The following is a 21689-nucleotide window of genomic DNA, read 5'->3' as shown; positions in this document are numbered from 1 at the left end:
TGCTGTTCTGGCTTCTGAGATTCAGAATATTTTTTTTCTTGTTTTCCTCCTCCAAAAGCTAGGTGCGTCTTGTGGTCTGGTGCGTCTTATAGAGCGAAAAATACGGTAATTCTTTTCTTAAATGAAAGCTGAGAGTCTGGGGTACCTGCCCATGGGCATTCAGGAAAACCTCCCCAAGTGCCGGATTGGTGACCCTCTACTCTGATGACTGCTGTGGGTGATTTTGCTTTTTATTAGTATGGATGCTGGGATAGTCATGGTTGTAAGTTCTACTCAAAGTGCACCCATTGAAATGAATCAGCCTGTGTTAGTCTTGTCCTTTAATTTCAGTGGATCTGCTCTGAGTATGACTACCATTGGATACAGCTTAAAGTCTGCCTCATTATAACATCCAGTGCTGCAGCACAGAGCAAGCCAAGCACAGATAGGATGGGTGGAGCATGGGTTGTAGGAGGAATTGCAGTGATTATCGGGAACAGAAATCTGAACATGGGATGGGACTCATCGGTTTACACACTTTATTAAACCTTGGAGAGTGGGAGGAGGGTTGGCGTTGGAAGCCAGTGATGCTTGCAGAAAGCAACCTGGGTTCTGTAGTGTATTTTATCTGCGTAAATAGCGCAGGGTATTTTCCACACTAAATGTTTGTCTGATTTCCTTACTAATGCATGCAGGATGATGCATGTTGTACTGAAACAGAAGAGAAGGAAATCTAAAAACACCGGTTGTTACAAATGTTGTTGTTGGGTTTTGTTGATAACATGCAGTTGTTTCTCTAGGGACCACAAAGCTGTTGGAAGACGGCCATTTGACAAGATGGCGACTCTGCTGGCATACCTTGGTCCTCCTGAGCACAAGCCAGTGGCAGACACGCAGTGGTCCAGTATCAATCTCACCAGTTCCAAGTTTGAAGAATTTATGACTAGGTAGTGGATCTGTGAATGTCTGTTGTTAGCAGTAGCTTTTAGCGTTAATCTGTTGCCATGGGGCCAGTGCAAATACAATGCTGTCCATGGTTCTTTTCCCACACATTCTCCCATGCTCCTAGATTCCAGGATTATTATTATTTTTGCTTGCATGTTCTGCCATGCCAAAGGAGCATTTTTGTGAAAGTTGCAACATGTGATTCAAGGGTTTTGAATAAGCCTGAAAAAGATGGCAGTCAGCTTTTGGTTGGGGGTGGGATGTAGACACTCAAGCTTAACTTGAGATTTTCATTGTGCTTATGTTTGCCTCCTTAGGCACCAGGTGCACGAAAAGGAGGAGTTCAAGGCCCTGAAAACACTAAATATTTTCTACCAAGCTGGGACATCCAAGGCTGGCAACCCTGTTTTCTACTACATTGCTCGCCGGTAAGACCACTTCTCTTTGTTCCTTATTATTTACTATTAAGAACTGTGAAGTCCATATGAAGGAGCAAACTCATTCATTTTCTTGCTTCCCAAGCAACAGCGATGCCTCCGTCATTTCAAATGTTTTTGTTGTGTTCTGAACACATTAGCAAAGTGAGTTTTATTTGTGTGTGCAAAATACGCCACAAGTGCTTCTAGCGCTGGTTCGCTTTTTAAGAGGAGTGAGGATTTTTGCCATCTTCGAGCTGTTCCTTTGCTCAGGCAAGTGCTCTGTGGCCACTGGGCTTGCTTGCAGGCTTCTCAGAGTTGCGGAAAGCTCCATGACCTTCATAGATAGGCCCTATCTGCACAACTCTTGTGTGCACATTGGATTGTGTTTCAGTATTTTATGTGGAAGGCTGCACGCACTCCTATGAGAGAGCAAATTTATTGCTCTTGTTGAGTTCTGTGGGTTTGGTTTTTTTAAAAATAGGTTTTCTCAACAGATGCAAAAACAAACTTGAATCTTTACCATCCTGAACCTCAGCTAATAACTTTTGCCATTGTTTTGTGTGCCTATATGGCATAGATTGTCTGCACTGTGCAGACTTGTTGCTGTGCCTGTTTTGGACTACCAATTCATTATAAATATCTGTGCTTGAGCTAAATGAGGCTTGTGCAGCAAAGGGTATCCTTGACAAAACAGTTAAAGGGTAAAGGGGACCCCTGACCATTAGGTCCAGTCGTGGCCGACTCTGGGGTTGCGGCGCTCATCCACTGGATGTGGTGCGGTTTGCATGTGCCCCACAAGCTGCCTGCTGGGCAGGACTGGCCCAAGACATTTTGCTCCCCGAGATGAAGCAGCAATTCCCCACCCACCAAACCCTGCCCTGCCAAGTCAAGGTGTGTCGTACCCAAGGCCAGTGAAGTTATTGAGGCACTTGGAAGTACTGTATTTTTCGCTCTATAAGACGCACCAGACCACAAGACGCACCAAGTTTTTGGAGGAGGAAAACAAGAAAAAAAATATTCTGAATCTCAGAAGGCAGAACAGCAAGACAGATCGCTGCGCAGTGAAAGCAGCAATCCCTCTTGCTGTTCTGGCTTCTGGGATAGCTGCTACATTCGCTCCATAAGACGCACACACATTTCCCCTTACTTTTAGGAGGGAAAAAGTGAGTCTTATAGAGCAAAAAATACAGTAAATCAGTTGCTGCCTGTCACTGTAGACTGCTGCTTTGGAAGAAGGCATTTTTATGTGTTCATGTGCAGCGAGGATGTTCATCGTGTATGCCATGCATCAAGGGGACTGGAAGGACACAAGGCGATGGCTCTTTCGACATGGGAGGGAAATTTGGGTTGAATTGAGGTGTGAAACCACACTTGCACATTGTTATGCTGTAGCCATATGTACGTTTCCTTCTGACTCTCTTCTTTCAAGCGGCTTCCCATTGGAGTTAATTTTTGCTTCTTTTTCTACTCCGTTTCATGTTTACTGCGGTATACGTGCCACATGTCAGTAGGCATAAAAACACTGTTGTTTTCAAACAACTACCGCCATTGTTAGTTATGACGCCAGCTTAATCCTTTGTCCATAAAACGGCCATGCACTTTGTCCATAAAATTACTGACAAATAGTAAGCGGAGTTTGACTCTACAGGCATCACTAAGGCATGCTGGGTGCTTGCGTGTGACAATATATTATTTTTGTGTTCTGGTTGTGGTGGAACAATGTGCTTGAAATTTGTGACATGTGCAGGAGGAGGGGGAGTTTTAAATAACCTTTGCCACAAACAGTCTTATCTGGCTGAACCATAGCCATTATGGCCGGATCATTAAAAATACACTCCACTTCAAACAACCAATCTCCTTTATTGACATAGAGAAAGTGCATCATATACATGGATTAGAACATGACACAGTGAACAAAACAGTAGGAGATACTTTAGGATAAAACTGTCCAGACATTGTGAGGTACAAAAACGGCTCTTGGGACCTATGGTAACGTAATTTCACTGCGTCGCTTAAAAATCTTGCCACATTCTCCACAACATCGTTCCTACAATTGTTCAGCAGATAAGACACCCTAGAAGAGTCAGTGCGATAAATCCCCTCCTTTAATAAGGCGGCCAAATACTTATCATATATTTTTACATTAAATGGGCAAGAAAATAAAACGTGTGTCATGGATTCGACCTGTTTTGTGCCACAAGGGTGGTATCTTTCAGAGAACGGGATTTTTGAAAATCTACCTTGCAAAACTGCAGACGGTAAGACATTAAATCTTGTGAGGGAAAGAGCTCTGCGTAGGTGGGGATCACAAAGGTGATGTAAATATGGGGTGTCCTGGCCAAATGAGGGGGGAGCCTACAAACCACTTGTGCCCTGATCTGTTAACCAAGTTGCAAATGCCTTGTAACTGTTAGCAGAGTTGAACCCCTGTATAGAAATTGTGATTTTCATGGAACAGAGTATGTGTGGGGAGAGGCAAGAGCTCATGCTTTGCATGCAGAAGACCCCCAGCCTCAGTTTCTGGCATCTCCTGACAAAAGGATCAGGTGATGGGGAAAGTCCTTTCTATCCGAGACCTTGGATAGCTGCTGCCAGTCAGAGTAGACAATAGTGGGCTGGATGGACAAACAGTCCAATTTGTTCTAAGCCAGCTTCCGACGTTTTCCATGTATCATTCAGGTAGATGAATGGCCAGAATCGCACTGGCTCTGGGCAATATGCTTGGGAAGTGTGAACTGCCAACTGTGTGGCGGCTCCTGACCATTGGAACTGGTAGGGCCGAGGACAGGGAGCCTAATAATAATAATAATAATACTAATAATAATAATAATAATAATTTATACCCCGCCCATCTGGCTGGGTTTCCCCAGCCACTCTGGGTGGCTTCCAACAGAATATTAAAATACAGTAGTCCGTCAAACATTAAAAGCTTCCCTAAACAGGGCTGCCTTCAGATGTCTTCTAAAAGTCTGGTAGTAGTTGTTCTCTTTGACATCTGGTGGGAGGGTGTTCCACAGGGCGGGTGCCACTACCGAGAAGGCCCTCTGCCTGGTTCCCTGTAACTTGGCTTCTCACAGTGAGGGAACTGCCAGAAGGCCCTCAGCGCTGGACCTCAGTGTCCAGGCAGAACGATGAGCCAATGAAAGTCAATCAACTCATTTTAGTTTTACCCTTGCTGGAGGTTCTACCGGGGCAACACTGGGACCAAGCAGGAGGAAACTGGCAGGTGGTGTCACCCCCTGGACTGGTTGCAAGTAGAAAGGCAGGCATGTGTGGGGCTGGCCGAGGGCAGACGGAGGTTGATGGGGCAGTACGCCATCTGCCTCCACTACCCCAACCTCTTCAGTGACTTGCAGAATTGGGGTTAGTAGGCTAACATAATATGACCTGCCTTTCTGGATTTAGCATGCTGCTGACTTTCCTGAGGTTGTACATGCATACCACAGTGCAAGCAGAGGCTTATTTCCTTAAAAATAATTCTTGCGAGAGACGCATTTACCGTAATGACATTATTTATTAAGATCTCCAAACATTCATGACTAATTGAATTTTTCATTTGAATACAAGGTGTTCAACTTTGCTTCTAGATCTGTTCCTCAGCTCTTTTTCCCCTGGAATTGTCCACCCATCCCTTATTTCCTTATGGTTTTAAAATGTTGTATTGCGCTCCGTAGTTCAGTTGCCATGCCACCAGCTTCCATTTTTCATTTTGCTGTATAACATCTCTCTTCAACACAGAAACTTCCTCACGTGAATTGAAGTTAAGAATATTTCCCATCATTGACAACCAACTTCGCTTGCATTAGAAGTGCTGCGATTCATGTGTATCTTGAGCAGCGAAAGGACTCACATATCTCTTTGAGAAATGTAACACCACAAAGGGGAGGGGATGGCAAAATTAATTGAAACGTTTATACTTGGTAACTGGATTTGCTAGCAGAATGCGTGCTCGCCAGAAAACACACCAGGACTCACAGAATTGGATTGGATTGAATTTTCCTGAATTTTACGTACAATTTTAAGTGATTAACTGGATAACTTAACGCTTACATTAGCAGAGAAAGACTAGTCACAAGGATCAAGCAGGTGAAGAGAAGTGGCGTTGCCATCACAGGGATCCTGCTGTTGAAGGGAGCAGAATTGGTGGGCGTCACTGTTAAGGGGGTTGTCATCTTGTGTAGTGTGCTGGTTTCCACTGTGGTATTTTGAGCAGTCGTAGTAGAGTGTGATGCGGAAACCAAGTCAGGTTTGCACAAAACTACAACCACCAGGGCAGGCCAGAGCCATTTCAACAGCCTCTTCATTCTGCATATTCAACAGTGAACATTAGTTAACAATTCACACATTTCCAGAAGACTTGACTTTTGTCATGAGGATGGTGAGGATTTGGCTACATAGGAATCCACACGCTGAGAGAGTTCACTCTTGGTGTGTGCGTTTGCACATAAAAATGTTTTCATACAAGTGGGCCAAATGTAGTGGGGGAAATGACTTGGAATTTAGGTCACAAAAGCACCATTTCTGGACCTCAACGAGAGAATGAAAGCATGACCAATCCCAAACACTAAAATGAACAAAATCAAGAAACGTGGCTTGTGTCCAGTAATAGTCTTACTTAAAGTAGACCCATTGGAAGTAATGAAAATGCCTCACTTGGTCCCACTGGTTTCAGTGGGTCTACTCTGAGTAAAAATCAGAACACCTTGTTTGTATATTTTTGGAAAACCCATGAGGTTTTGAAATTTATTATTTTATTAAAATATTGGTATTCTGTCTTGGAGTCAAATATTCCAGAGGCAATTGCCTTGTACCTGAGCATTTCTCTATTTAATTAGTTATAAAAAATATTTGTATCTGCTAGTCAGCTCTTAAAAGCATCCCAAGGCACGTTTGTTAGGTTAGAATTGTGCAATACAAAACTAAACATGGAGACTATTAAAAAACCCAAATCCCTTTTGGGGACAAGAATTCAAGAGGTAAAAGGGCTTATTTATTGCCAACCCAAAAGGCTGAATGGACAGGACTCTCCTGGGCAGGAATTCCAGAGCCAGGGAGCAACAGCCAAGATTACAACACTATTTCACACATGTGATCTTGTGTTAATCCTTACAACAATCCTGTAAGGGAGGGTCAGTATCATTGTCCCCAGCGGGGGCCTGAGGCTGAAGCAAGTTTGACTTGCCTGTGGTCACTTTGTGGAATTAATGGCAGAAAAGAGATTCAAATGGGAAGGGCGGGGTGGGGGAGCTTTCCAAGTCATAGCTCATTCTCTCTTCTTTGCCAGAAATGAGGATTTGTGCATTGTTCTGAAGCCCGGTTTATGATTATAGGCTTAACGGTGCAATCCTATACATGTCTATTCAGAAATAAGCCCCAGTGACTTGGATGGGTCTTGCTGCCAGGTTAATGTGTGTAGGAATGCAGCCCAGGATTTTGTTCTTAGAACCAAATTCTACATCAGCTGCAGTTAAAAAAACAACAGCCAATTAAAAAAAAAACATTCCCAGGGCAGAACTGAACAAAAATACATCAGTTCCAGGTCTGTCTCTCTGCCTGAAGCTGGGTGCTCAACAGGCTTTAGGTTTCCTTTTTTTTATGCTGTCATGATTTGGTTTATTTGTCGTTATGGAAGGAGGCTTGATATTCTCAAGACGGAGGGACAATGACAGTAACAGATTGCAAAGGGAGATGGGGACCGCTAAGGAGAGGATCTGAGAACTTTACAGAGAGGGACGCGCCTCCAGTAATTACTGAAAGCCCCAGCCCAGGCCTTCGTTGCTTAACACTTAATAATCAAAACTTGGGACAGGTACTAGAGGGTTGTAAAGACTGCAGAGAGAATAATTGGGTGCACTCTTCCCACCTTAGATCAAATCTATGTTGTCTGGTGCCATAAGAAAGCGGCAGAGATAGCGCGGGATAGTATGCACCCTGGAAATGTTCTCTTTCAGCTTCTGCCTTCTGGAAGAAGGTATAGGGTTATAAAGGCCAGGACTAGCCGCCTGAGAAACAGTTTCTACGCAAATGCAATTCTGGTTCTAAACGCAGCATAAGGGGTCTCTATAGTATAGTGTATGTTAAAATGGGGTTTCAGAGTTTTTAGGGGTTTTTGAATGTTTTATGTAGTTTTTCAATTTCATTGTTCTGCATGGGACAATGACAATAAATAAAGATATCGTATATCGTATACCTTCCTACATTTTCCAGTGGTGATTCTAAATCCCTTGCATCATCTGTAGTGTGTTGGAATCAGCCCTCCATGGCAGGCACCCTCTGCCAACAAACTCACTGTTTGATTTCACTCCTTCTCATTAATCATGAGGGCTAGGAACATTAATCGCAAGGGGTAGGGATGTGGTTTTTAAATTTTTTTCCCCAAGTTTAGATTTTGTTCTTTTTACTCCCTGACTTCTTTTTTATTTTAAACATTCGTTTTATTTTTCTGTTATCTGCCATAAGAGGTTTAACCTCAAAGGCAGGATTTAAATGTATTTATTTTATTTATTTAACACAGGCAGTTAGTATTCTGCAAGAGCTAACTAGTTCCATGCTACATGTCATATTTTACAGCAGGCTCTGTGATTCAAATCTTAACAGGTTACTTAAGCCATAACTGCTCCAAGATCACACAAGAAATTTGCAGGTTGGGTTGCTAGTTTTCTTCCAGTATGCACACACGTTTCAAGATAAAAATATCTCCTCTTAGTTTGACGCATCAGCATATCAGGCAGGGGCAATTAATCACCCTTTAAAAATTTGTAATTAATTTTACCATTTGTTCCGTACCTGTTCCGAGTTTCAGATGCTTATGATGAGAGTAAAATACAGAAGCCTCCGAGGAGCTCTCTTGCATGCAGCCGGTAGATGTGTCGGCTCATTCTGCCATTTAAATATAATTTCAGGATGATTATGCAACCACAAGCCTCATAATGATTGGCTCCTGTGGCTTGCAAATGTCACTTTTTTTCCAAGGCAACGGATGCAAACATGAAACACTTTCCACCCAGCAATTTGATGGAGGAAGTAAGAGGAGTTAGAAATCATGGTGTGGGCTTCTCCCTCCAGCTTTATGCTTTTTTTCAAAGAAGAGAGCAGGAAAGAGAATATAGTGGTACCTCAGGTTAAGAACTGAATTCGTTCCGGAGGTCCGTTCTTAACCTGAAACTGTTCTTAACCTGAGGTACCACTTCAGCTAATGGGGCCTCCTGCTGCTGCCGTGCCGCCAGAGCACGATTTCTGTTCTCATCCTGAAGCAAAGTTCTTAACCTGAAGCACTATTTCTGGGTTAGCAGAGTCTGTAACCTGAAGCGTATGTAACCTGAAGTGTCTGTAACCCAAGGTACACTGTATTTCATATCTGAATAAAGGACTGCCAGACAACATACAGCGCAGGAAGAATTCTTTCCAAGATTGTTGGGATTCCTGGTCTCCTTAAAAAAAGTGTAGCTTTATGATTGCAGAAAATTAAGACTGCAGAATTTCAACTGCAGAATGTAGCATGAAAAAGGAGCAATTTAAAGACATCCTAATTTTATTATGTTCTTCTCCAATGGCTTGGAAGTCTGTTTAAAGTTTTAAGCTTAGACTCAGTTGGGCTACAGAGGCAGCGTGTACACCTACAGGGGAATGGGGTGGTAGTGAGAACTGTACCATTTCACACGGCGGGGGTGTGTGTGTGCTATTTTTTGAATATTTCCCACACATTATAAAAATGCTTGCAAATCGGAAAGCAGCTCATGAGGAAGTTGGATTTCTTTTCAGTCTACGTAACACAAAATGGTGGCCTCATTTAAACTAAGAAACTAATGTTGGCTTGCAATATCCGTGGAGTAAGGCAACTTGCCCCCCTTCCCTTCTCCTTTTACTGGTTGAAACATACAAGTGGGCACCCAATTTATGCTCCTGATTGGAGTTGGGTTTTCACACAGTTTTCTGGACACTTCCTGGGAGTGGGGATAGGATGGAACTGACACACTTCTCTCGGTGGTACCACCTCCTCCTTTGGAAGCCATTTGCTAAGTAAAATGGAGCATGACCGTCACTCCACATGCACACATAGGACTCCATCTTTTCTGAAAGCTCCTGATTTAAAACAACTTTAAAAGGAGATTAGACCAGTGGCTCCCAAACTTTGGTCTCCATGGATCACTTGAAAATTGCTAGACCACATACTGATTTTTCTGCCTGTTGTAACAATTATAATGAGTTGTGCTATATGATTTTTAATTGTATTTTTAAAGCCACACCCTGAACCACATGATTGTACAGTCATACCTCATGTTACGTCCGCTTCATGTTACGTTCTTTCAGGTTACGTCCCGCGGTGACCCGGAAGTACCGGAAAGGGTTACTTCCAGGTTTTGCTGTTCGCGCATGCGCAGAAGTGCAAAATGACATCACGCACAGCAGTGACGAATCACAACCCGCGCGTGCACAGACACGCCGCTGCAGGTTGCGCTCTTTGCATGTTGCGAACAGGCCTCTGGAACGGATCCCGTTCGCAACCAGAGGTACCACTGTGTCTCGTCAGCCACTGGTGGGCCATGGGCCACAGTTTGGGAACCCCTAAATTGTAAAATTTATGGGAGGACAAAGCCATCAATGGCTCCTACTCAGGATGCCTATATTTTACCTCTGGGATTAGAGGCAGGATGCGTGTGAATGCTGGCCGCTGGGGAACCATAGCGAGAGAAAGCTATCGCTGTCACATCCCGATTTTGGTCTTTTCCCATTCAGGCACCTGAATGGCCATGGTGAAAAAGAGGATGCTTGACTAGAAAGGTCTTTGGTCTAGTCCAGCAGGGTTGCTTTTAGGTGTAGTGGACAGAGGCAAGTTTTTTCTCTCTCTCTCGTAATGCTATAGAACTCTGATTCATTCAGTGAACCTGGTCGACGGAAGATTTAGGACGGTCAGGACTTTGCACAAAATGCACAACTGATTTAGGGAATTCACTTCCGCAAGATATGGACAGCCGCTGGCTCAGATGGCTTCAAAAGTGGATTTGACAAATTTATGGGGCAGGCCACTTATGGAGCAGTGACTATTACTCATGGTGGCAATAATAGTAATAATAATATTTCTTTGTACCCCATCTTTTCCTGGGAATCAAGGCAGAAAATATAAAAAGATAAAAACACAGAAAAGACAAAAGTCCTAGAAGACCTGCTCCCTGCCTTGCAGGCCTTTTCCCACCTGGCATGGGAGGGTGGGTCCCGGACTGACTCCAGCTGCAGAAACTGAGGTTGCTGAACAGACTTGGGCTGGGGTATTGTTTAGGGCAGGGTTTCCCAAACTTGGGCTTCTGGCTGGTTTTGGACTACAACTCCCATCATCCCTAGCTAGCAGGAACCAGTGGTCAGGGATGATGGCAAATGTAGTCCAAAAACTGCTAGAGACCCAAGTTTGGGAAACACTGGCTTAGAGTTTTGTTGAGGGCAGGGTCGTTGCTGTTACTGATGTTAATTATTTTGTATTTCTATTTTAGATGTTATATTTTATGTGCTTTTTGGTCTTATATTTACTGTTTCTGACTACTGTTGCATTACGGTTTTCTTAATATATTGTAAGCTGCCTTGAGCATGGTTCTAACTATGGAAAGGCAGCATACTAAAATAATTTAAAAGAAGCCTCCATGTTGTTAGGGACCAGCACTTGGAGGGAAGCTATTGCCTTTGTGCCTGATTGGCTCACATGGCAAATAGGATGCTGGGCTGGATGTACTCTTGCTCTGATCCAGCATGGCTGCTCTCATGTTCTCAAAGTCGTTGTTACAGAGCAATATTATTGTTAATATTTTCATTTGCCAGTAGCAACGACACTGTGTGCATCTTCATTTCCTGATACGTGTGCTTGCCGGAGGTGACTTTTTTTCTGGAATGACTTTCTTCTTAAAAGGGCACAATAGTGCTGTAATTCTATCCCTTCCTGGAGTGGAACAGATAGTCTGAAACACAAATGTGTTTTGAGCTTTGTGGCTTCACTGTTAAGAGGAGAAAGCATCTCTTTCTTTTTCTTTTCAAAAGCACCAGTAGCTATGGTATCGCTTGCCTCTGAGTCAGTTGAACACTTGTCGTGAAACCCGCCTGTAGTACAATGCTATGCCACCTTCTTTCATTTTTGTTTCTTGCAAGAGAATCCTTCAGTTTCATCTTCTTCTAAAAGGCAACTGCAGCTTAACACCCGTTTCTGAGCAGTTCACATTGCTGATCAGATAACAAGTCAGTGAATAGAACAGTTTCTGAACCTTCATGATAGAGAACCGCACTAAGTCAACAAAAAAGAGTCGGAACTTGTGGAATAACCAAGAGTTCATCATCATGTACAAGTTGGATTCCTGGTACATAGAATTGTAGAGTTGGAAGGGATTCTGAGGATCATTTAGTTCAACCCCCTGCAATGCAGGAATGTACAGCTGTCCCATGTGGGGATCAAACCTGCAACCATGGCGTTATCAGCACCATGCTGTAACCAACTGAGCTATCCACATTTACTTGCTGCACAGGTGTTTTGTATCTGCTAATGTTGTGTGTACAAGGTGCCTCAGCCTGAATTATAGAGGTGTGATTCTTCTGAATGGAGACCTGTGTGGTAAGGCTCTTTAAAACACCTGGTGCTACATTTAAATAAGACTATGATTAGCAGGTATTCAGAAGTGTGATCAACTCTTACATCTACTGCCTTACCACTTTTCCTTACTTTCCCCCTGTTTTTGGAAACTTCTGCCCCAATTTTAACATTCTGTCTCCTTCCTTAGCAGTGGGTCCCTACTTCTTAAGTAATGTCCTGAATTAATGTGGATGTGGTTTGGTAGGTCAGAATCTATTTTTCCTAAACTACAACTTGTTATATATATGAATTGTAGGCAGACAGGGTCAGAAATGGCCAGAAAGAACATAAAGGAAAGTACATACCTTTCATTCAATCTTTGCAGCTTGAATGGATGGTTGGAGCATGGCCTGTGAAAAGTTTTGGCAGGATTTTGTTAGGCCATCCTGTCTCATTCCAAATAACATAGATGGTCTATCTTGATCAGTTGCTCACCTAAGGATAAATACTTTATGAAGTGGTCTCTGACCTACAAAACTTATGCCACAGTGCATTTGCTAGTTTCCAAGGTACCACTGGACATTTCTTACCACCTATTTAAATCCAGGTATAATTTGAGGAATGTTGAACCTGGGATAATTAATTCTCAGGTATAGGTGTTTTGCGTCTACAAAAACTGAAGCAAATTATTGTCACATTGGTGGGATTTCTCTGAACAGGTTTTGATCCCTTTCCTATTCGTTACCAGGTTTCCTGGACCTAAACCTGTCCAGAAAGGGGAAGCACGGTTTTTATTTAGAGCAATGTGACACTTTGGTTGCTGCAGCAAACACACAAAGCACGTTCTGTGCACAGTTTTAAACACCACTGTTCATGAACCTCAGAAACTTGATCCGAGAAACCTGGCCTGTCTTTGCTGATGTTGGAAGGTGCAAATGTACTTATTTGTGATTTCCTCACGTTATATGTTCCCTGAAGCAGTCAGAATGTGTGGAGCTGCCAGCAGATGTAGCTTCAGCTTGTTCTGAAGGGCTGTAGCTCAGTTTTGGAGTTTGCATGCAGAAGGCCCCAGGTTCAATCATGGCCATTGCCAGATAGGGCTGAGAGATACTGCTTACCTGAAACCCTGGAGAGCTGCTGCCAATCAGTGTAGACAATACTGAGCTAGATGGGCCAGTGGGTCTGATGCAGTTTCTGTTTTCAGGTAACCTTACCCAAGCGTTTTTGTGTATTCTGAACAAGAGTGCGGTTGTTTCAGTGTATATGATCTAGGTACCATGTGCTGTTTCCCACCTACCCAGGAGATGCAGGGCAGGTAGCAACATCCCTGATATCCTCTCCTTACATAAAGCTCTTGTACTGCTTTTGAAATACACTCAGTATGGCAGGGGGCAGGCACCAGAAAGGTAGGATGTACACAAATATGTATGGCCTTTATCAAACCTTGTGCATAAGGTTCATCTTGGAAATTGTTTAGTTTTCCAAAGAGCTCTTTTGCAAATAGTAGCAGCAGAAGGGGAGGGAGAATAAGAGGGAGGGAGAATTTATCAAGCCAGAACTTCAGTGCTGAAAATCTAAACCTAGGTGAACAGCATCCACAAGTGTTTTTTGCATCTCTGAAGAGCTTACTGTACTTGCATTTTTTATGTTGTGTGATATGGCCACAAGAGGGAGCACCCACCTAAAACCTCACCTCTCTTCAGTTGGAATAAAGATCTTAACTTTAAAATCGCAGCACCCTGAAACCTCCTCCTCCAACTCTCAACCTCAGAGGCCTTCCAGCTAGCTGCTTCTGCTATGCCACCCAAGCTCTTCAGTAAATCTCTCTTTTTATTTTATTTGTTTATTTGCAGCAACAGTTCATAAAGCTTTTGCTGGAATTGATTGAAATACTGCATTGGATCTTTTGAGATCTGTGCATTGGCAGATCTGCAAAGAAACTAAATGCCTTTGAATAGTTAGTGAAATAGCAGGGTTCAGTAGCTGCCCAGTACTCTGTGGGTTCATCCTGGACAGCCAATGAAATCCAGACCTTGAACAACTTCATGGAGTTGGCGAGTGAACTTTCCCTTGTTCATTCTTGCCCCTCAAAATTGAACAGAGGACAGCTTCTTCCCTGCGAGATACAGATAGACTCCCAGCATAGATTCTGACAAGTGAAAATGCATATCTGATGGTTTTCTAATATGTATGTATGTATGTATGTATGTATGTATGTTTTGGGGCATGTGTTTTCACACAATGCACTTGTTTACAATCTTCCACATATTCATTCTTTAATGAATTCATTCATTCATTTTCACGCATGCATTTGAAACTCCTGAGCTGTCCCTCCAAAACATAAAAGTAGGATCATAGAGTTGTAGAGCTGGAACGGACCACGAGGGTCATATAGTCCAACCCCCTTCAATGTGGGAATCTTTTCCCCAATGTTGGGCTTGAACCCACAACCCCGAGATTAAGAGTCTCATGCTTTTGGTTGCCTGACTACATGGGATACATTCCCAAAATTATTAAGGAACTGGAGTGTTTTAAAGATCTCTCTACAGATGCGCTCGCAACCCCTCTTCCCACAGTAGGGCTTCCACATGCAAGTGTTTGAGGTGTAAGGCCGCTGCTTTGCATGCAACAATTAAGTTCTATTTCTGCCTTTCAGCCGTTCTTGTGGGCGTATAATTTCCTCAGCCGGGAGGGGCTGCTTTCTTTCTTAAGGTCTACGTGCAACTTTCACTTGGGGTGTAGGCGGAAGCCTTGTTTTGTTTTATTGGTGCTATGGTCACTGCTTTGGAGAACTTCCTGCCATTGTTGAAACGCTGGAACTTGCTCACAAATCCTGCATCCTCCCATCTACAGGCCAGATAATGTTATCATGCTCTGGTCCACTGGTTTGGATTGGCTTCAGTTAAAAGTTGAGCATGGTGGGTGCTTTCCTGGAACACTGCTTTAAATCACGCCTCCCATTTCTACATGTCAAGTAGTGTGGTATTTGGATCCGCATTTGGCAAGGAAAACTTTTTGTGTGTGCTAATCAGCCAATTAGCTTGTAGTGTTTTGCATATTATTGAAATGATGACTTGAAATGTTGGGTTTTATGGACCAGAGCTAGCACTCATTGTAGACTATGACAAGAGGATATCACTGTGGACTGGAATAATGTACATATTTAGCATGAACGCTTACCCCTGCCTCATAAGCCTAATTCCTTTCTGGTTTTTCCACACATAAATTGCTGCCTTCCTCCCATCAGACCAAGTTAGAATCATAGAATTGTAGAGTTGGAAGGGACCCCATGGGCCATCTACTGTAGTTCAACCCCCTGCAATGCAGGAATCTGGACTAAAGCATCCATAACAGATGGCCATCCAGTTGTTGGGGGTTTGGGGGAAGCTCCTCCCACTGAAGGGGACCAAGCACAGAGGAATCAGCATAGCCCAGCCTGGTGCCCTTCAGATGTTTTAGACCATAGGTAGGCAAACTAAGGCCCGGGGGCCGGGGCCAGCCCAATTGCCTTCTCAATCCGGCGCTCGGACAGTCTGGGAATCAGCGTGTTTTTACATGAGTAGAATGTGCCCTTTTATTTAAAATGCATCTCTGGGTTCTTTGTGGGGCATAGGAATTCATTCATTTTTTTGTCCAAAATATAGTCTGGCCCCCCACAAGGTCTGATGGACAGTGGACCGGCCCCCTGCTGAAAAAGTTTGCTGACCCCTGTTTTAGACCATAACTGCCATCATCCCTGAACATTGGTCGTGCAGGCTGAGGCCGGTGGGAATTGTAGTCCAAAACATCCACCATATTGGGGCCCTTCCCCTGAATCAAGTAGGACTTCTGGATAACATGTATCAATGGAAGAGACTGAACATTCACAGTTAAATGCGGTTGGTGTAAGCATCACTTTAGTCTCTAGCAAGGGAGAAAATGCTGTTTTAGCGAGGTCTAGTGTACAAGGAAAGGAGAGAAGGGTCAGTGATTTGATCGCTGCTCTCCTTTCAAGAGTACAGGTCCAATGTTTCTTCTCAAGAGAATTTTTTGTACGTCATCAGTTGTGAAGCAAAGCCCAAAAGGTGGTTTGCCTTGTGGTTACATGGATGTGGAAGCTTAAGTCAATGACAGAAGAAAATAAATCCGCTTTGGCCATGTTTAATGCAAGCAAATACAGTCCGACACGGCATATTTGTTGTTTCTGCCAGTTAAAAGAAACATGTAGAAAGTCATTACAGGCAGTGCTATAGCATAGAAATTCTCCTATCCATCTCTTGCCTATAGATGTCACCGCTATCAATTGCCACACCTGCCAGGTGCAACTTGAGCTGCTGCTTGTAAAAAGGAGTGGCACAGCCTCCATTTCACAGTGGCAGCAAAAAAACCATATGCTAAATTCTGCACATCACCCACTCTTTCCCCATGAACGTCCCTTATGCTCCATGCCCAGCTTGTCTGCTCTCTTTTCTCCAGGGATCAACAGTGAGGAATGCTATCCCTGTTGACTTTTCATGTTATTCATTTGGGACTGATCCACCAGCTGTTTCCCTTTCATTGAATGGAGCGTTTTGTTAGGCAGGTTGCTTTTATATCTGTCTTACACATGGCTTCATCCCCTCTTGATTCCCCAGTATAACACATTGATCTAATTGCTAATAAATAAATAACATATATGCCCCTAATTCAAAAAGGAGGTCTGGATCTTCGCCCCACCTTTCTCTGGAGTTAATCTTTTTAACTTTCTAGTCCACCACTGTTATGATCCTGAATAGTGTTTGACATGTCCTCTGATATCTGGTGCGATTTGAATTAGTTGCTGTCACATCATAACCAGCCACCCCAATCTCCCCTAATTCAGATTAATAAAACACAGCATTATAAAACAAGGAGAGGGATTCTGTGGCCCTCCAGATAGTCAGACTCCCATGAGCTTCAGCCGGCATTGCTCTTGACTAGGGATGATGCGGACTGGAGAGCCACAGGTTCTCTGTGCTTATGGTAGGACATCGTAGAGACTGTTTTAAATATAAGTACACTTGCAAGAATGTTATTTGCTAAATTATTGAAGTGTAATCAAAACCCAAATTGATTTTAAAAAAATGGGATCAGTTGGAAATGCTTAAACTTAAAGCTTTGCATGGTATGCTCAAAATAACACAGTGGTGATTTGTATATCAGAAATGAATTGGGTAGAATTGGGGAATCGTAATTTGTGTTTGTTAATGTTTGTATTTTGTGTAAATATGTTTCTGTGTGTTTTTAGAATTAATAAAACTGTAAAAAAAAAAAAGGCGAGCAGACAAAACACCCCTCTACAGAACAAGCTAACAACAGAAGCAATCAAAATACATTAAATTTCCAACCTGAGGTCTTGGAAGTTCTTGATTTGCTGAAGTAAAACAAAAGAGAACTTCTTGAGGCCTTTGATCCATGCAGGACTGTTTCTGTATTGCTGGCCTGTACATTCCTGATGCAGTGGGGTCTTTGAGACACATTTTGTTCTCTTCCCCCTTCCTTCACATGGTCCATGCAGGATGGTCCATGCAAGGGCTGCAGACCATTTGCAGAGACCAGCAGAGATGTCACAGTCTTCATGATAGGCTTTTGTCAATAAATTTGGTGGAATCCTGGGGGAACAGCTACCTGTCCATTTCCATAGGATGCTTCACTGTCTTCCTTCTGGTTGGGCGCTGTAAGCAACTGTTGCGAGAAACTGCTGGCTGGGCATGCCTAGAGATAGAACAAGGTTGTCTTGGCAGTGACTCTTCTAGATCCGATCATAGGGTTAGTTGGGTAAAACAAAAATGTAGAGAGGCAGATTGCATAGATGTGCAGTAGGCTTCAAGTGTGCCAAGGGAAGGAGGCCCAGGGACCACTTCCATTGCCCCCCAAATCAACACAGCAAATGATACACCTCAAGTCTCCCATGCACCACGAGATAGATAGAAGGGAAGCCAGCTTAGTTCTTGCCTCCTGTTGCTCCATCACAAAATTAAGGAAGATTGAAGGGAGTGTTTGGAAGGCACTAGCTCTTTTGCTAGGAGCAGAGAGTATTTTCTCACAGCTCATTATTTGCTCACTATTATTTGCTCACATTGGCCTTGATTGCATATCATAGTTAAAAGCATCTCGCCCACTTTTAGCATGTGGGAGAAAAGCTACAATCCTTGACCTAGCATAATGGCCAAAACCGGGATTGCTCAAAACCACGACTTGAAGTAAAGAACAAACCTTGACATCACAATCATGGTTTGCTTGGAATGAAACTGATCATGATCCTCAGTTTGGGGAGCAAAGCTAGGAATTGTGGTCTGGACCATTGAAAACCCATGGCTGCAAGTGAGCTGTTGTTCACATACCCAGCAATGTAAATAAATTGTAATTCCAGCCTCCCCAGAGCTTACATAGTTTATGAATATGTGCCATGATTAGATAAAAGCTGCCCTGTCCCCACCTCAGTCTCACAATCCACTAGCTTCAGTGTTGGATTTGCTCGATCTTTCAGTGAAAGATTGGGGTACTTGTAGAATATTTCAAATAGGAGGTGAAACCTCTCAAAGAACCGACTCCCAGACCAGTTAACAGTGGAAAGAGGAAAGCCTTGTTTCCCTCCAAGGATGGCAGTGTACAACAGAGAAATACTTCCTTACAGGCAGAGTACGGAAATGGCAAGCAATGCAAATCCCAAAAAGGAAGAAGTTGGGAATACAGCAATATTGGTTGTTTTCTTTTGAGAAGCGCTTGTAGTGCCATTGTCCTGGCTGGCTGTGGTCTTGGTGGCTTGGCCAGGAGAAGATGAAGTGGCGTTGGTTTGATCTTTTGTGACTTTGGCTGTGTTGGTGGCTTGACCAGAAGAAGATGAGGTAGTGTTGGTTTGACCTTGAGTGACTTTGGCTGTGTTGGTGGCTTGGCCAGGAGAAGATGAAGTGGCGTTGGTTTGATCTTTTGTGACTTTGGCTGCGTTGGTGGCTTGACCAGAAGAAGATGAGGTGGTGTTGGTTTGACCTTGAGTGACTTTGGCTGCGTTGGTGGCTTGGCCAGGAGAAGATGAAGTGGCGTTGGTTTGACCTTGAGTGACTTTGGCTGTGTTGGTGGCTTGGGCAGGAGTAGAAGCGATAGCATTGTTAGCTGGCGACATAGTGGCATTGCTGGTTAGCTCTTTAGTGGACGTGCTGGTGGTGTTGGCTGGTGATGTGGCCATGTTGCTGACTGGGCCAGGAGTAGAAGGGGTAGAGGGGGTGTTGGCTGAGCCAGGACTGGATGTGCTGTTGGTGCTTTGGAAGGTAGTGGGTGAGTCTTTTGCCATTGGCTCACAGCTAATGAAGTGAAGCCCACTGAGCATTAGGATAAAGATGGAGTGTGGACCGAACTGCATCCTGCACCTGGGGTTCTGGTAGAGAACAACAATACAATACAATTAATATATAACTCACAGTTGTCTTTGTAAATGGCTTGCTGGCTGCTCAAACTAAGCCATCCAACTGTGCCTCCTTCACAAAGTCACCTTCAGGGCTCATGAGATCTTGTTTTTGGACTTTGCCAAGCATGTGGTGCACCTTTACCACTGAGATGTCTATCCTATGTGACTTTTTAAAAAGTGATGTAAATTGGCCCTTGGATATAGCGATATCAAAGCAGAGATTCGTTGTTTTGCATGCCACACAACATCATAAGAAAAAAACGAGATCTAAGCGGGCCAAATCTTGTTGCTTTTGATGCTGTCTTTTAGTACACTTTATTGAAGTTTTTGACCCAAGCCCAGCCCCTGCTTTCCTCTAAGTATGCTTTATTTCCTGGGCCCCCAACTTAGAATGAGAGCCAAATAACTACATAATTAGAAGAGGGAGTCTCACAAGTCCCTATTGTTGTTGTTGTTGTTGTTGTTGTTGTTGTTGTTGTTGTTGTTGTTTGTTTGTTTGTTGTTATACCCCAGCCATATGACTGGGTTGCCCCAGCCATTCTGGCTGGCTTTCAACAAAATATAAAAACACAGTAAAACATCAAACATTAAAAAATTGCCTATACTGGACTGCCTTCAGATTTATTCTGAATGCTGTATAGCTGTTTATCTACTTGACATCTGATGGGAGGGTGTTCCACAGGGTGGGCGCCACTACCGAGAAGGCCCTCCAGTTCCTTCAGTGACTTTTTGGATTCTTTAGAATTTAGATTCTTTAGAATTTCAGCTTTTATTATAGACTCACTCAGTTGTTAAAATAAAAAAGGAGATGCAGAAGCATTCATTATTTCTGGGCACTATGCAATAAATCAAAATCTCACCCCAAATCTTATTACAGTTGCAACATCAGGCAGATAACAAGTAAAAAAATTAAGTGGTCCACCAGGACCCTCAACAATGTTCAAGTGGTCTGTGGAGAATAAACTTTGGGAACCACTGATCTAATGCACCAGTACCAGTGTTGTGATTATTGTGCCCTTGGAAGAAAGTTGAAAAGCAGACAAAAAATAAATAAATCAAAGGAGCAGGTACTATCATGTTCAAAATGAGGCAATTATATCACAGTGTCAAATTCCATACCTCTCTCTTTTCCCCTTTGGATCCTCGTCCTGGGAGATCAAATGCACCTCCTTGGCTTATCCACCTCTCAGTCTTAGAAACAGCTGGGCAGGAATATTGGGGACTGCAATTTATGTTGAGCTTAAGAATGATGTAACCATGCAGCTAACAAAAGGTTCGTTTCCTTGTTTGCAAAGCATAATCCAAACTAAATATTGTTTTTAATAAAAATAGACCTCATGGAGCATTCAGGAAGCATAATAGAAATGCTGAAAGCATTTTCAACCTTGAATGTTTGCAGCAGTATATTTTGAAATCTAGAGCTGCAGTGTTTTCTTGATCAATTGTCTAGATAGGTATGGTCTGAAGGCACCTTGTTGAACTTTAGCAGACCTTAGTCTGATGAGCTTCTTGGAAGAAAGGAGGGATATAAATGTAAGAAAATAAATGCATCAATAAAAACAATCTATTCTGCTAACCACCTTTTGAGTAAAACTATAGAAAGTTGCCCCAGTCAATCAGAATACTTTTTTAAAGACTCTTAACTCATTTCAGTAGAAATGCTAATAAAATCAGCATTCCCCCATGTGTAGGAGGAAAATAGCACATCTAAGGTAGTGGCAGGTGGATGCATCATCTCAAAACAGTGTGTGGTTTTATATTGCAAAAAGCAATGTTTTGCTCTAATGTAAATTTACAGATTTAATCAAATCAGTTTAAAGCCACTGGCATTTCATTAACCTGTTGACGGCTCCATTTGCCTTATACCTTTTATTATTATAATTGGGTTTTATAAACAATAATAATCTTATAGAAATAAGTATTCAGTGGTACCTCGGGTTACAGACGCTTCAGGTTACCGACTCCGCTAACCCAGAAATAGTACCTTGGGTTAAGAACTTTGCTTCAGGATGAGAACAAAAATCGCGCGACGGCAGCAGGAGTGGTACCTCAGGTTAAGAACAGTTTCAGGTTAAGAATGGACCTCCAGAACGAATTAAGTTCTTAACCCGAGGTACCACTGTACCAAGTTTTCTCATGTCATATGTATATCACAAAAATAACATAATAAATGTGGAAAAATATCTACAGCATATGTTTCAAGCATGATGATGTGAAGATAAGCTGGTCTGTCATTCAGAAAGGCACGCTTTGTCTTAGGCTGTGAATATTTTGTGCACGTGCCTTTTTACTGTGGGTAAGGCCTGGTGAAATCTCAAAACCCAGTGGTATGGCTATGAACAAGCTTCTGGGGCAGCTAAGCTTGCAGGCTTCCAGATGCTCCAAAAGAAGAACTACA

The 21689-nt window shown here is 43.0% G+C and overlaps 3 protein-coding genes across 5 annotated transcripts in view; 1 reads left to right on the top strand and 2 right to left on the bottom strand.

Moving 5' to 3' along the window:
• NF1 (neurofibromin 1) overlaps positions 1–21689 on the top strand; it is a 155445-nt gene that overhangs the window by 61160 nt on the left and 72596 nt on the right. For all 3 annotated transcript variants that reach the window (XM_080983306.1, XM_080983308.1, XM_080983307.1), the window contains 2 exons: positions 780–926; positions 1242–1352. In XM_080983306.1, the coding sequence (XP_080839432.1) occupies positions 780–926; positions 1242–1352 (258 nt within the window). The remainder of the gene's footprint in view (positions 1–779; positions 927–1241; positions 1353–21689) is intronic.
• Positions 4838–21689, bottom strand: part of EVI2A (ecotropic viral integration site 2A) — a 45977-nt gene continuing 29125 nt past the window's right edge. Inside the window, exons 3-4 of the transcript XR_013979853.1 lie at positions 8130–8661; positions 4838–5648 (exon numbers count right to left, since the gene is read on the bottom strand). The gene's annotated coding sequence lies outside the window, so the exon portion shown is untranslated. The remainder of the gene's footprint in view (positions 5649–8129; positions 8662–21689) is intronic.
• Positions 16014–20517, bottom strand: LOC308464524 (uncharacterized protein). Its single transcript, XM_080983880.1, has 2 exons — positions 20411–20517; positions 16014–19261 (listed from the first exon to the last, which is right to left on the bottom strand). The coding sequence occupies exon 2, from the start codon at positions 19244–19246 to the stop codon at positions 18518–18520; it is 729 nt and encodes a 242-aa protein (XP_080840006.1). The 5' UTR covers positions 19247–19261; positions 20411–20517; the 3' UTR covers positions 16014–18517.

Source organism: Podarcis pityusensis (assembly GCF_964106645.2).
Source record: "Podarcis pityusensis genome assembly, chromosome: 15".
In the NCBI taxonomy this organism is placed as follows: Eukaryota; Metazoa; Chordata; class Lepidosauria; order Squamata; family Lacertidae; genus Podarcis; species Podarcis pityusensis.
Note: the sequence above shows the minus strand (reverse complement) of the source record. Positions and strands in the feature narration are given on the sequence as shown.